Source organism: Schistocerca piceifrons, chromosome 7, assembly GCF_021461385.2.
Source record: "Schistocerca piceifrons isolate TAMUIC-IGC-003096 chromosome 7, iqSchPice1.1, whole genome shotgun sequence".
Classification (NCBI taxonomy): Eukaryota; Metazoa; Arthropoda; class Insecta; order Orthoptera; family Acrididae; genus Schistocerca; species Schistocerca piceifrons.
This window is the reverse complement of record NC_060144.1, coordinates 355,728,141-355,742,407: the sequence shown is the minus strand read 5'-3', so window position 1 is coordinate 355,742,407 and position 14,267 is coordinate 355,728,141. Positions and strand designations below refer to the sequence as shown.

At 38.6% G+C, this 14,267-nt stretch overlaps 1 protein-coding gene across 1 annotated transcript in view; it reads left to right on the top strand.

Moving 5' to 3' along the window:
• The window catches only part of LOC124804899 (mitotic spindle assembly checkpoint protein MAD1), a 104,396-nt gene that overhangs the window by 49,008 nt on the left and 41,121 nt on the right, over positions 1–14,267 (top strand). The window contains 2 exon segments of the mRNA XM_047265272.1: positions 1,961–2,254; positions 3,030–3,174. Of these exon segments, the coding sequence (XP_047121228.1) occupies positions 1,961–2,254; positions 3,030–3,174 (439 nt within the window).

The following is a 14,267-nucleotide window of genomic DNA, read 5'->3' as shown; positions in this document are numbered from 1 at the left end:
AACGAGACTCATCCGACCAGGCAACACGTTTCCAGTCATCATCAGTCCAATGTTGGTGTTGACGGGCCCAGGTGAAGCGTAAAGCTTTGTGTCAAGTTGTCATCAAGGGTACATGAGTGGGCCGTCAGGTCCGAAAGCCCTTATCGATGATGTTTCATTGAATGGTTCGCATGCTGACACTTGTTGGTGGCCCAGCATTGAAATCTGCAGCAATTTGCAGAAGGGTTGCATTTCTGTCACATTGAACGATTCTCTTCAGTCGTAATTTGTCGTGTTCTTGCAGGATCTTTTTCTGGCTGCAGCGATATTGAAGACTTGATGTTTTACTGGATTCCTGATATTCATGGTACACTCGTGAAATGATCATAAGGGAAAATCCCCTCTGCATCACTACCTTGGAGATGCTGTGTCCCATCGCTATGCGCCAACTACAACACCACGTTCAAACTCACTTAAATCTTGATAAGCTGCCACTGTAGTAACAGTAACCAATCTAACAACTGCTCCAGTCACTTGTTGTCCTATATAGGTGTTGCTGAGTGCAGCACCGTATTCTACCTGTTTTCGTATCTCTGTGTTACAATAACCATGCCTATACCAGTTTCTTTGGCAGTTCAGTGTATGTTAACAACCATGCAGACTAGACAATATTCCAAGACTCCTTGCAGATTATGTAGTAATAATGAAGTACTGTCTGAAAAGAGCTGCACAAACATTTCACTCGTTCTTGATAAGATTTCAAAATAGTGTTAATATTGGAAAATTGCTTTAAATGTCCAGAACTGTAAATTATGCACTTCACAATACAAAAAAAATGTCATGTCGTATGACAACAATATCAATGAGTGAGAATTGGAATCGGTCAACTTACACGACTACTTGGTTGTAACAGTTTATAGGGACATGAAATGGGATGACCACTTTGACTCAGTCATAGGTCAAACAGGTGGCAGACTTTGGTTCATTGGTAGAATACTAGGCAAATGCAGTCAGTCTGCAAAGAAGGTTGCTTACAAAACCCTAATGTGACCCATCCTAGAATATTGCTCAAATGTATAGGACTCATATCACATAGGAGCAACAGGGGACATTGAATGCATACAGAGGAGGACAGCATGAATGCGCACAGGTTTGTTTGACCCATTGGACAGTGTCATAGAGATGCTGAAGAAACTGAACCGGCAGAACTTTAATATAGTTGCAAATGATCCCAAGAAAGCCTACATACAAATTTTTGAGAACCAGCTTTAAAGAATGAATGTAAGAATACACTTTGACTCTTTACATATCACTGCCATAGGGATCATGAGAAAAAGATTAGATTGTTTAAAACATCTGCAAAGGCATTTAAACAGTCATTTTTCCCACACTCCGTATGTGAATGGAACAGAAAGAAGCCATAATAACTGATACAGTGGGAAGTACGCTCTGTCTTGCACTTTGCAGTGGTTTGCAGAATATAGATGAAGATTTAGGTGTTTGTTGATTTAACTGCTAATGCAGTACACAGCATTAATCTGTCTGTGAGCTTACTAATAGTGTAAATTACATTTTCTGAGCGAAATATTCATTCTGGAAATAATTTATAGACCATGACTAAGCTCTTCTTCACAATACCCTTGCTAGAACAAGGTATGCAGTGATGTTTCTGTAAAATTAGGAAAGTAGATTAGAGTTATTGCAGGGATGGAGCTTTGTATTGGTTTGCTACATCTACCTGGGTATCTGTTAGGGATAGAATCGCATATGAAACACAAAGGTACACGTTGACTTCCGGTCTGGTGCACAATTTTAATATGTGGAACACTTCAGATGAAAATTCAACCTCACTCAAACTTTTTACACCATTGTCTAGTTCAGAACATGCATTCCTTACAGTTGTGAAACATGGTACTGAGATGTGAACTACTTTTGTTCAGCACATTATAAAACATCAAATAATAGCAACAACATTTTACAGGAACGCTGTGCAAAACAAGTTACTGTTGGAGGAAATGGTAGCAGATCTAAAGCAGCGACAAGAACGAGCAGATGAACGGGAGCGAGAGTTGGTTCGTGTTCAGGCCAGTTGTGAGACCCTGCAACACCGTCTTCAGGAGTGGGAGGCTCTAGGGCAAGAGGTCTGTGGGCCTGCAGAAAGTGAGTCATCTGCTTCCGCTACTACTCCAATGGCTGAGAAGGTTCGCTCTGTGGTTCGGGCCTTGCAACAGCGGGAGCTGTCTTTGAAGTCAGAGAACGGATCACTGAGCACAGAGTCAGTATTATTGTAATTAATATAGAAATAGTTTATAGCATCAGTTATCACAATTTAGTTTTTGGTAGCTCATGCCACTAACACTATTCACCCAGTTCTCAAGTTAAACGGTTGCTCGCTACGTGATCTTTATTTTGTTCTTCCTGGATTTGTCTTGGCATCTGTCTGCCAGTCCTCCCCACCCCAATTTCATTTACATTCTTTTGCATCAGTTATGTTGTTCATTTATCTCATGCCAGCTTACAGGAACCTATTGCAGACACTAGTAGTGATACTTGGCCCGTTTGTCCTTCATCTCTGTAACTTTTTTCTATTGGTTTAGATATTATCTGAAAAATGGCATGGAACTGGAAGAGAAAAAATGTGTTTATATGGGTGGTGGAGTGGCTCTCACATTGTAAATAAAGTGAGGAAGAGGTGAAAAGACAGATTGAACAAAATAGGAGATGTACTTGAGTTTGCTCATTTGTTGGTCCATTCTTGAGAACTATAGTAGTGTGTGAAACCACACGTATGTGCTTTTAAACTTCAAAAAATTTAATTTGGACATGCTACTCAATTTGTTGTAGTCTACTTGTTTCTGGGTGACGGTGACACATTATTAACATGAGTGAAGACATAATCTTAGAACTTAAATATATTATTTAATTTATTTTTTGTATGTGATGGTTTTAGTACAGTTTATATCAGTTTTGTAATGTTATATACAGGAGCAAGCTGTAACATTCCCACTGTCTCAGAAATTGTCACAAATATTATTTCATTTTCTTTTCAGATTGAAGGCTTTACAACTGAAATTTGATTCTGTTGTATCGGAACTAGATAAGATAAAAGCAGATACCACCAAGAATCAGACAGAAGCTGAACAACAAATATTACTGATTCGAAGACTACAGAAGAAACTACTACTTGTTTCTGGGGTTAGTTCTAAATTGAAAAAGATATTTTTATTCCCAACTCCATTCTTTTATGTATATCTAGCAGTTGTATATTTAGCAAACTGGGTTTGTTAAAAACACATCATCTTTGAATAGTAAAGATAATCCCATAAAACAATGTGGACACTTACCAAATTCAGAACTCTCCATATTATCTCCCACATTTCTCCTCATTCTTGTTCTTTCCCTTATATGGTAACCATGATATCACAAACACATTTGCATTCACAACAGTTTGCTGAGTATTAATGTGGCCAAGTCACCCTCAGACATGGTGAGAACTCATTCAAGTACAGGCCACTTACTATGTGTTTATGTGGTTGCGTTCATAGTCCTTTTGGCTCACCTGAAAATGCAAAACATTACCAACAGATTCCGGTGTACAGAAGCAAGGTTTATATTTGTTGAATATTGTTTGCTGAATGTATCAAAACAGGAATTTGTAGAATTATGGGCTACTTTTGAGCAGTTTATGTATGATTCTAGAACATGCACTTGAATAATTGCATAATCAGTTAAATTAGGATTATTTATTTAGATCAGTCAAATGAAAATGAGAAATTCATTGCTGAAAATCAAATGATATCCTGCCATTGGAAAGATTTAGGGAAGTAATTCAACTGGTTGAGTAGATTTATCAACTGAGATTGTCCAATTTGTGTGTACTGTGTGCTGGTGTATAATTGCAGAACAGTGATGGGGTTTACAGTTACAAGTGCTCTCAACTTCTTGCAGTGTAGTTTCAGAAGTTTTTAGTTACTGAAGATGGGTCATCATCTTATATCGATATCTGAAGAGGGTGTCAAATAATGAACATCACTCAAACAACGGAAAATCCAGAATGGGATGCAACAATATTATGAAAGGATATTTGCTACTCACCATATAGGGGAGATGCTGACGTGCAGATAGACACAACAAAAAGATTGTCACAAAATAAGCTTTTGGCTAACATGGCCTTTGTCAAAGATAGACAATACACACACACTCACAGAGACAGAGATGTGTGTGTGTGTGTGTGTGTGTGTGTGTGTGTGTGTGTGTGTGTGTGTGTGTGTGTGTGTGTTGTCTATTTTTAACGAAGGCCTTGTTGGCCAAAAACTTATTTGGTGAAAGTCTTTTTGTTGTGCCTATCTGCGATTTGTGACTAGCATGTCATTCAAAAGAATTTATAGAATGTCAGGAAAATACCAAAAAAAGGTGAACCTCAGTGCAAGATAATCCATTTCCTGATAGTCCCTCTTTGGTACCAGACACATAACTCTGATGATATATCTTGGAATACTGATGTCAGTTATGGAACTATGCATAAAATATGCACAACCAGTTGTAGAATCAATAGGTGAGTACTATGAGTGGAAATATCATTGCAAGGTACTGACAGTAAGTGGCTAGTATCTGGTAGACAGTGAACAGGAGGAAGTATGGTTTCCTGTATCATTTGACATCAAGAGAATGAAATGTAGTGTAAACAGTATTTTTATCATTCTTAGGATGTGCAGATGTTAAATATTAAAAGTCACTGACATTAAGAAACTTTCATCATCAGGAATGTGATATGTCCTTGTATTCACCAGACCTCCTTCTGACTTCTCAATGCATTCCACTCTTCTGCTACTGTAAATACATTCTTTTTACTAAAACAGTTTTACTGATGTCCCCTACCTACTTTCTGTTAGTTTTTTCCCTTTTCTTATCTCTTGGGGGGGGGGGACCCTCCTTGTGTAGTTTACCACCCATTTGCTTGCCCACCTACGTTTTATTTTCATTCCAGCTATACTTAACATTTCACACTCCAATTTGTTCCCTGATCCACATTTTTTTCTAATAACTCCCATTGTGCATCTGTCCATTGCTCACTGAGTATCTTTGTGTTTGATCTGTTTTCCCATTGAAAATCCATGTCTCATTGCTAAAAGTCAAAACAAACAGTATGTGTTGACATTACCAAACAAATGTTTGACCATTGCATAAACCTGTAAATGAGATATATTCAAATAATTAGCCCTGTTATTGCAACACCTTTTAGATTTACTTACTCATATTTGTTGAGAATGTATTGTGCTCCAAAATCCTCGTACGACTAATTATCCGCTGTGTGACAAAAAAAGTGAAACACCCTGAAGGGGAGGAGAAAATGAAATGAAACTTAACAAGTTGAGATGTCTGTGATGTTATTTTAGTGATTAAAAATTGAGTCATATTTACGTATAACTTGACATTACGAGCTCACTTATCAGTATGGTGTTCCATTCTCTCTGGCCTGGGTTTACCCACTGATTTGGTTGGGAAGGTTGTCGTAAAGCTGTTGTATCCTCTCCTATTGCAAGCTGGCCCACAACTGCTGTAACTGGTCCTTGATGTTCTGAATACCGACACTGGGACAGAGTTGAGATCTGAGCTGGTCCCACACATTGTCTATTGAGAAAAGATCTGGGGATCTTGTTTGCCATCACACAGGCAGTTCATACAGTTACATTCCATATGTGGACAAGTATTGCCCTGTTGATAAATGGCACATGTGAGGGATGTGTGTGAAGTACCACTGTGCAGTCAGTATCCTCTATTAATACAAGCCATGATCTGAAGTCATACATGATAGCTCCCCATATCATGACACCAGAAGAAACACCAAAACTTTGAAAGAGTAGGACCTCCTCTCTGATTGCCGTCATAACTCTGTCATGTGATGCTAACACTGTTTTACACGAATACGCAGCATCTTCATGTCCTTCAGTCATCACTCCACATTTGGCACTGTTCGTGCCCCTTATATACCCTACCAGGTCTGATAACAACATAACACACGAACAACACTAATTTACTCTGGTGGCCGTTTTATCGTTGCAGAAAACTGCATCTCTTAATTGTTTACATGTCCACCAATAGTGTATACATGTATGAAGTTACATTGATAACTGGCTGTTCAACTTTTGTTAGGCAGAGTAAAAAACAGGAAAAGAACAGTGTGCCACTAACATCTGTCTGTTACAGAATGCTAAAATGTGTTGTGAGCTGAACATTCTGATGTGTCTAGGAAAAAAAGCTTCTATCAGAGAATAAGCACAGTTTTAGGAAAAACAACTCATGTGAAACACAGCTTGCTTTATTTACCCACTGCATCTTCTAAATAATAGGGGCAGGTGAGGATATAGAGCCTATTTTCCTAGATATCCACGAAATACCAAACTCTGATCATATGCATTACCTTTACAGATATGATTGCCTTAAATAATTATAACTGACACATCCCAGTTTGTTATCAGAGTTGTTGGCAAATGTTCAACAGAAATAAAATTAATATTGAGTGTGCACCAACAGTGCATTATAAGACCACTGATCTTCTTAATATAGGTAAACATTATCTTAAACAATGGAATAATGACAATATTATGAAAAAGACCGAGTCCAACTCAACATATTGAGGAGATGTTGAATCGCAGATGTGCACAACAAGAGTCCAGTCTCGGTGACCAGAGATGGTGGCAATGTGTATGTGAGTTGCGCTTGCATGAATGTGTGTGTGTATGTGTTTTTTACTTTAGAAGAGGGTCTTTTGACCAAAAGCTTAACCCTTAACTGGAATCGATATTTTGACGAACATAACTGGAATCTCAGGTCGAAATGGATCCTTGAATAAAAATTCAACATGATCCCCATAAAAGATATAATTCATATGTAAATATGTACTGATTGTATTAAAATAAGTTTTATTTCAAATATAAATCAACTTCTATTGAGCAAAAATTTTAGATTGTGTTATTTTTTTAACTTTAAGTCCTTTGTCTCATATTTTACAAGAATTTTTAGTACCTTATGTTGTAATGCTATATGATTGCAAAAGAGGCTTAGATTAAAAGACCTAGATGTACTATGGAATTTCTCACAAATTCCCCTTGATTAATGAAAATGATACATGGAAGTGTCCAAATGTTATCTATATCAGTACCTGAACTAAGAATGGCACTTGGTACAGAACTCTCTCTCTCTCTCTCTCTCTCTCTCTCTCTCTCTCTCTCTCTTTTCCTACATGTCGTTCACAGATGAATTTAAAACATTTGTTGCATTTTTGTGATTGCTGTCAGTTTTAGGACCACATAAATAACATCTTCCTCTTTCTTGTGAGCTACTTTGATTACAAGTGAATTTTCTAGTCATAGGTCATTTTGCAGTTCATCAGCTTCCCCTAGAAAACTATCTATCCTACTCTTCAAATCTGCTGAAAATGAATAATACACCATCTTTCTTTCTGTGATAAATGGCCTTATCAAATTTAGTCAAATTTCTTTTATGTAATGATTAAGTTTTATACATTTTCCACCATTTGATGCCTTCCATAATATGAATCCATTTGTACTCGCAACATTCAGTATTGCTGAAAAAACTACACATCGCCTGTGATGAGTTTTTCGAGACTGAATAAGTGGTGCATTTCTGATTTAGTGTATCAGTACCACCATTTTTTCTGTTGTAAAATTCAATTATCTCAGGTTTTCCACTGTTTTCATTGACTGGAATTGTCAACTTGCATTGATGAGATCACCACTACGCTTCGATTCTTTTTTGGGACATAAGATGCCAATGTTTTATTCTTCATGAAATTAAATAACGTAGAGCCTACTACCCGTTGTTTATTGGCTAAAAATTCGGGTAGTATTTTCCTTTTATTTTTGCGCATCACTCCAACATAAGTCAAACCATTTTCAATCAGTTTGTCAACCAGGTCCACAGAAGAGAACCAGTTATCGGCAGTTATATTTCTGTTTGTTCCAAATAAAGGTTCTGCAAGCTGCAGTACATTCTGTGTTGGAACTGAAAGTTGGGTTGTTTTATTAGTGATTGCTTTGCCCATATATATGAAATCATTGTATAAATAGTGTGTTTAAGTGTCACAAAGGTACATAATCTTGATGCCATATTTAGCAGGCTTTGATTTTGTATGAACCCTGAAAAAACATTTCGCTCTAAAAGGGCAAATCATTTCATCAACTGTAAAATATTCTGAGCAGCTATGGTTTTTTGAACAGTTCTGAATGAAATTTCCAAATATTGTATGAACCCTGAAAAAACATTTCGCTCTAAAAGGGCAAATCATTTCATCAACTGTAAAATATTCTGAGCAGCTATGGTTTTTTGAACAGTTCTGAATTAAATTTCCAAATATTTCTGAGACGAGAGCAGTGTGATCATAAGTTCTTCTTTCTTCCCTAGAATTCAGATCGTCAAATCTCAAAGCAAATAACAGGAACATAAATGGCTTTACTGACATCATTATTCTGAATATATCTTGGCCTGTTCCATCAGTTGCCCATAAACTTTCTATATCTTCATGTCCAGATTTGAATACACCTGATAACAACAACCCAAAGAATGCTTTCATTTCCATAACTCTCACATGGTTAGTGTAAGTAGCATTAGTTTTATGCTTTTCTGAATATTTTGTAATTTTCTGATTAGTGTGAGTGCAAATATGTGTGATCATTTCATTGATATCAGCAACTGACATGATTCAGTTGGTGACCTGTTCTGTTTTTCATGAGCTGTACCGATAGACCAGGCAGGTGAGTGATGATGTTGTGGCTTCTACTCTTTCCTAGCTGGTGGATGAGTAGACCACTTGAATCGATTTTTACCTCAAAAATATGCATTACGTGACAGCCGGCTATCTCTCTCTACTGAATCATCAGACGATGAATTGCTTGAATCAGAAGAAATTTTCTTTTTGTGTATTTTCGTCATCACTTATGTCGTCACTTATGTTCTCTTCATCACAAGGTTCAAAATCACTTAAAGATTCTGTGTCTGAATAATTTTCGTCTAATAATAGTTCACAGATTTCTTTTTCAGTTAGACCCCACTGCATTGTGGCAATAAAGTGCCTGAAACACCACAAAATAAGTCAGTATACATTGACTAAAACAAATCCTGTATTTGTAATTTGCTGGTCAAATTGGACCCAGGAATGGCACTTACATCCACTTCCAGTAAATTTCAAGCAGCGAGCTCCCAGTCCCTGGTGCACTTCGCAATGTACTTAGATTACATTGGCGCACCAAATTGAAACTTCAACATTTCCGTTGTTAGGTGGTTTTATTGTTGTTGCCGAGTCCAAAATGACCCACAATTCCAGTTAAGGGTTAAATGTATAGCAGCCCTTTTGTTGTGCCTGTCTACAACTCAACATCCCCTCTATATGGTAAGTAGCTATCTATCAGTTCCATAATATTAACTTTTTATCAAATAGGCTCAGCATCACCATCAATTTGGTCACTGATCATGTTATAGTCTACAGGACAGTATCATTGTTGGATGATCGTAGGGAATGAAGATTTTATGGTTGATGTTACTTCTTCCAGTAATATAAGTAAGTTTCATATCTGTGCTTCTGAAATTATCTGCAAAGGCAAGCCTGAGTTATTCCCCGGCATTATTTACTTAATTGAACTACTCCACTGTTATCAGTAACAGATGGAACTGGGCCGTACCTCCACTTTGACAGCTGCCACCAGTTCCATACCAAGAAGTCTCTTCCATACAGCCTAGACACCCATGGCCGTCACATCTGCAATGACGAGCGGTCCCTCTCGAAATATACCAAGGGTCTCACTGACGCCTTCACAGATCGTAATTATCCTCCCAACCTTGTACAAAAACAAATCCCGCTTGCTTTATTTTGCCAGTCTCCCACCACCTCTCAAAGTCTCACCATCCAGCCACAGAGGAGCATTTCCCTCATAACTCGGTACCGCATAGGACTGGAGCAGCTGAATTACATTCTCCTCCAGGGTTTTGAACTCTCATCATGCCCTGCAATGAGAAGTGTTCTGCCCCCTATGGTATTCCCTGCTCCCATCCCCTTACCTCATGGCTCATATCCCTGTAATAGACCTAGATGCAAGACCTGTCCCATACATACTCCCACCACCACCACCACCACCACCACCACCACCTACTCCAGTATGGTCACAAACATCACATGTCCCATCAAAGGCAGGGATACCTGTAAAAACAGTCATGTGATCTACAAGCTAAGCTGCAACCACTTTGCTGCATTCTATGTGGGCATGACAATCAACAAGCTGTCTGTCCACATGAATGGCCACCGACAAACTCTGGCTAAGAAACAAGTGGACCACCCTGTTTCTGAGCACGCGGCCCAACATGACATCTTTGATTTCAGTGATTGCCTCACAGCCTGCACCATAAGAAACCTTCCAACCTTCACCAGCTTTTCTGAATTGCGCAGGTGGAAACTCTGCCTGCAATATATCCTATGTTCCCGCAACCCTCCTGGCCTCCACCTTCATTAGTCATTGTCCTCGCCTATCCAGCTCCTTCCCTTTTCTCATTCTGGCACAACATAGCCCTCATTCCACCAACATACCCAGTCTTTTTACTTCTCTCCTTTTCTGCTACCCCCCCCCCCCCCCACCTCCCCCACTTCTCCCTTGCCATCTGTCTAACCTCCCGATTGTACCTAACTGCCTTACCCTCTCTCCAGCTGCCCAGCACCACTTCACTGTACCCCGCCACTACCTTCTCCCCACGCCAGCCTCCTCCTTACTCCCACCCAGTTGCCACTCCATCACGTACTGCAACTGTTGCTGCTGCTCGCAGTGTGGCTTCAGCAGCTAGAGACACTGCAATCTTTGAGTGAGCGAGTGAGTGAGTGAGTGAGTGAGTGCGCGCGTGCGTGGGCACATGCATGCCATCTATTTTCGACAAAAGCCTTGTTGGCCGAAAGCTTATCTGTAACAGTGTTTTTGTTGTGCCAAACTGTGACTCAGCATCTCCTCTATATGATGAGTAGTAACTATCCTTTTCGTAATATCGCTTAATACATTAGGTTGGATGTTAGGATTATTTTCTTCACAGGTATGATACTCCTTTTAATGTGCTTCACTGACATCATAACTTTTCCAAAATTACAGAATGTTTCCTTTTTGTCCTACAAGATTCATTTATTCTTAAAGTAATCCAGGTGCTATTCCCTTTTCTTTCTTGTTGGTATCTACTTGATCCGAGTTACTTTTAGGGGAAAATGTTATTAGATTACAGTTTTACTAGTGAATGTATTGTATTTTCGTTCAAGCCATAAGTTCATGCTTTGAACAGTCTCCTGAAATACTCATATTTCTTTATATTAATACATCCCCCACATTTAGTTTCAAAAAGTATTAGCCTTAATAAGTGTTAATAAGCTTTATGAACTGCGTGTCATGGTCTGAGAGACCATTTACAGTTGCTTTTGTGATATGAGTTTATTCAGAAAACTTGTCTGTAAAGATACTACGAGGGCTATCCACAAAGTACATTACGTTTTAGAATTAAAAATAAATAAAGTATTGGAATTTTTTTTATTATATACAGGTGAAAGCCATACTTAAATACTACTTTTCTACATAGTTGCCATTTAAATTAAGGCACTTATTGTAGCGATGGACGGGCTTGGAAATTCCTTCATCATAAAATTCGGCCGCCTGCGTCTTCAACCATGTGGTTACCTCTTCTTGAAGCTGTGTGTTGTCATCAAAACGCTGCATAGCCAACCACTTCTTCATTCCTGGGAATAAGTGGAAGTCGCTCGGTGCCAGGTCGGGACTGTACGGCGGATGAGGAAACAACTCCCACTTAAAAGATTTGAAAACTTCACGTGTGGCATTTGCCTTATGGGCCCGGGCATTGTCGTGAGTCAGCAAGATCTTTGAGCCCAACTTTCCCCTGCGCTTGTTTTGTATTGCTCTTCTGAGGTTGTGCAGAGTTTGGCAATACCTTTGAGAGTTTATTGTAGTGCCTCTTTCCTGGAAATCCACAAAAATCACACCTTTTCTGTCCCAAAAGACAGTCGCCATCACCTTCCTTGCCGACATTGTCTGCATGCATTTCTTGGGTTTTTGGGGGGAATTTGTGTGCCCCCACTGCATTGACTGCAATTTTGTCTCGCAGTTCACATGCTTAACCCATGTTTCGTCACCAGTAATGATGCGATCGAGTAATGAGTTGCCATCTTTCTCGTAAGCGTCCAAAAACGTTAACGCTGCAGCCATTCGCTGATTTTTGTGAATCTCTGTCAAGATTTTTGGTATCCACCTTGCACAAAACTTGTGGTAACCAAGCTTTTCGGTAATGATTTCGTGCAACAAACTTTGTGAAATTTGTGGAAAACTCATAGAGAGTTCAGTTATTGTGAAATTACGGTTTTCACGGACCTCAGCATCGACTTTTTCGACAAGTTCGGCAGTCACTATGCTGGGTCTTCCACTTTCGGCCATTTTTAAACTTTATGACCCATTGATGCACTCCACCTTCAGTGATTATGTTGTCCCCACACACTTCACAAAGCTGCCGATAGATTTCTATCGGTGTACAGTTTTTTGCAGTCAGAAACCTTATTACAGCGTGCACTTCACACTTTGCGGCATTTTCAATCAATGCTGACATTTCAAACTGTCACAGTAACTCAACGGAGTACAGCACGAACCTCTCACTAGCACGGCAGGATGCCGACTGAGTGGCGGAATGCCATGACACCAAGATGGCCGCACTAGCCCCGCCCCTAACAGACACAAACGAAAACTTAATGTACTTTGTGGATAGCCCTAGTATAATAATTGCAACTAGGAGGAACAACTTGCCTACTTTCGGTGCAAACACAATAGAACTGATCGTAGTACTCTTAACTCCTACCAGCCTTTCCCTCTTCATGGAGGAATAAGGAAATGGTTAGGGAGCTTGGATATGAAAAAGGGATGGAACAGTATTGAAGGTAGGAATTAGTGCATTACACCATCCACAGCTCAAAAGGTGATACAAGAGAGAGTGTGTGAAGTAATGATGGATTAAAGGGAATTTAAAATATGTGAAAATAATGGAGGTAGAGATGAAGAAGAAAGAAAAGAGAGAAAGAGGAAAAAGGGGACACACACATGCGGAAGATGAAATAAATAAATGTATATTGGAATAAGATAAAATTCTGACAAACATAAAGATGAGAAGGGGAGTGGGGTGAGACTAACAAAGGTTTAAGTCCAGGGTCCAGAATATGTTGGAGAGAGAATTTCCGTCCCTGAAATTCAGGGACACTGATATTCGAAGAAAATACATACTTCTCTAGATAATGAGTGTTTTATTACTAATTATTTTGCAACAATCAACTCGTCTTTCTATATTTCTTGCTTAGAGTATTAACAAATTTAATGCTACACAGTGCAAATTCCAATATTTTCCTTCTTGCTAACAATACATTTAAATAATGAAACCATTAACCAGAGTATTATGATAGGTATTATAACAAAAGCCCTTTTTAATGACCCTCAGAAGACCGAAATATTTTTCTTTCAACAGCAGTTTCCCTTAAATGTGGGTTTAAGCCAAGTGCATGGAAGGAATGACCCAAAATAATAATTCAAGGATGTTTAAGTGATATAAGTGCCATTTAATTACAAACTTACCAATGTCTTGTGCTACAACTTTAAATACAGTACATGCACGAAAAGAAACATGCAACAGAAAACAGTCTTTACATTGGCTTTCAAGCACTTGCTTTTTGTCTAATAAAATTACACATATACACCTTTTGTGTGGTTGTGTGTGTGATTATGTGTAATATTACTAGAGAAACAAACATTCCATGTGGTTGTGTGCACAAAAATGCGTAATTTTACTAGAGAAGGAGCAAGAGCTCGAAAGCTAGTGTAAATACTGTTTTCTATTGTGTGGTTCTATGTGCCACACATCAGTCAGCTATAGGTGGGTTGTTGCAATTGTTGCAAAAATTATTTTATGTTTTGAAAGGTGGTAGAATGGATCAGAACAAGATAAAAATTCCAGTAAACATGGGCTCTAAAAGGGGAAATAAGCACTTGTTGTTCTGTGCTAGTATAAAATGTATATTTTCTACTGAACAAGTGCACATAGCTCTTAAGGTACGGATTTTAGAGCCCATGTTTATTGGACATTTTTTCCTTGCTTTGGTCTGTTTTACCACCTCTCACATTTTTGGAAAACTTTTTTTTAAATATCCTGTGTGTATGTTTTCTTTTAAGTGTTGTCAGGTGCATTTTTCTGGTGTTTTG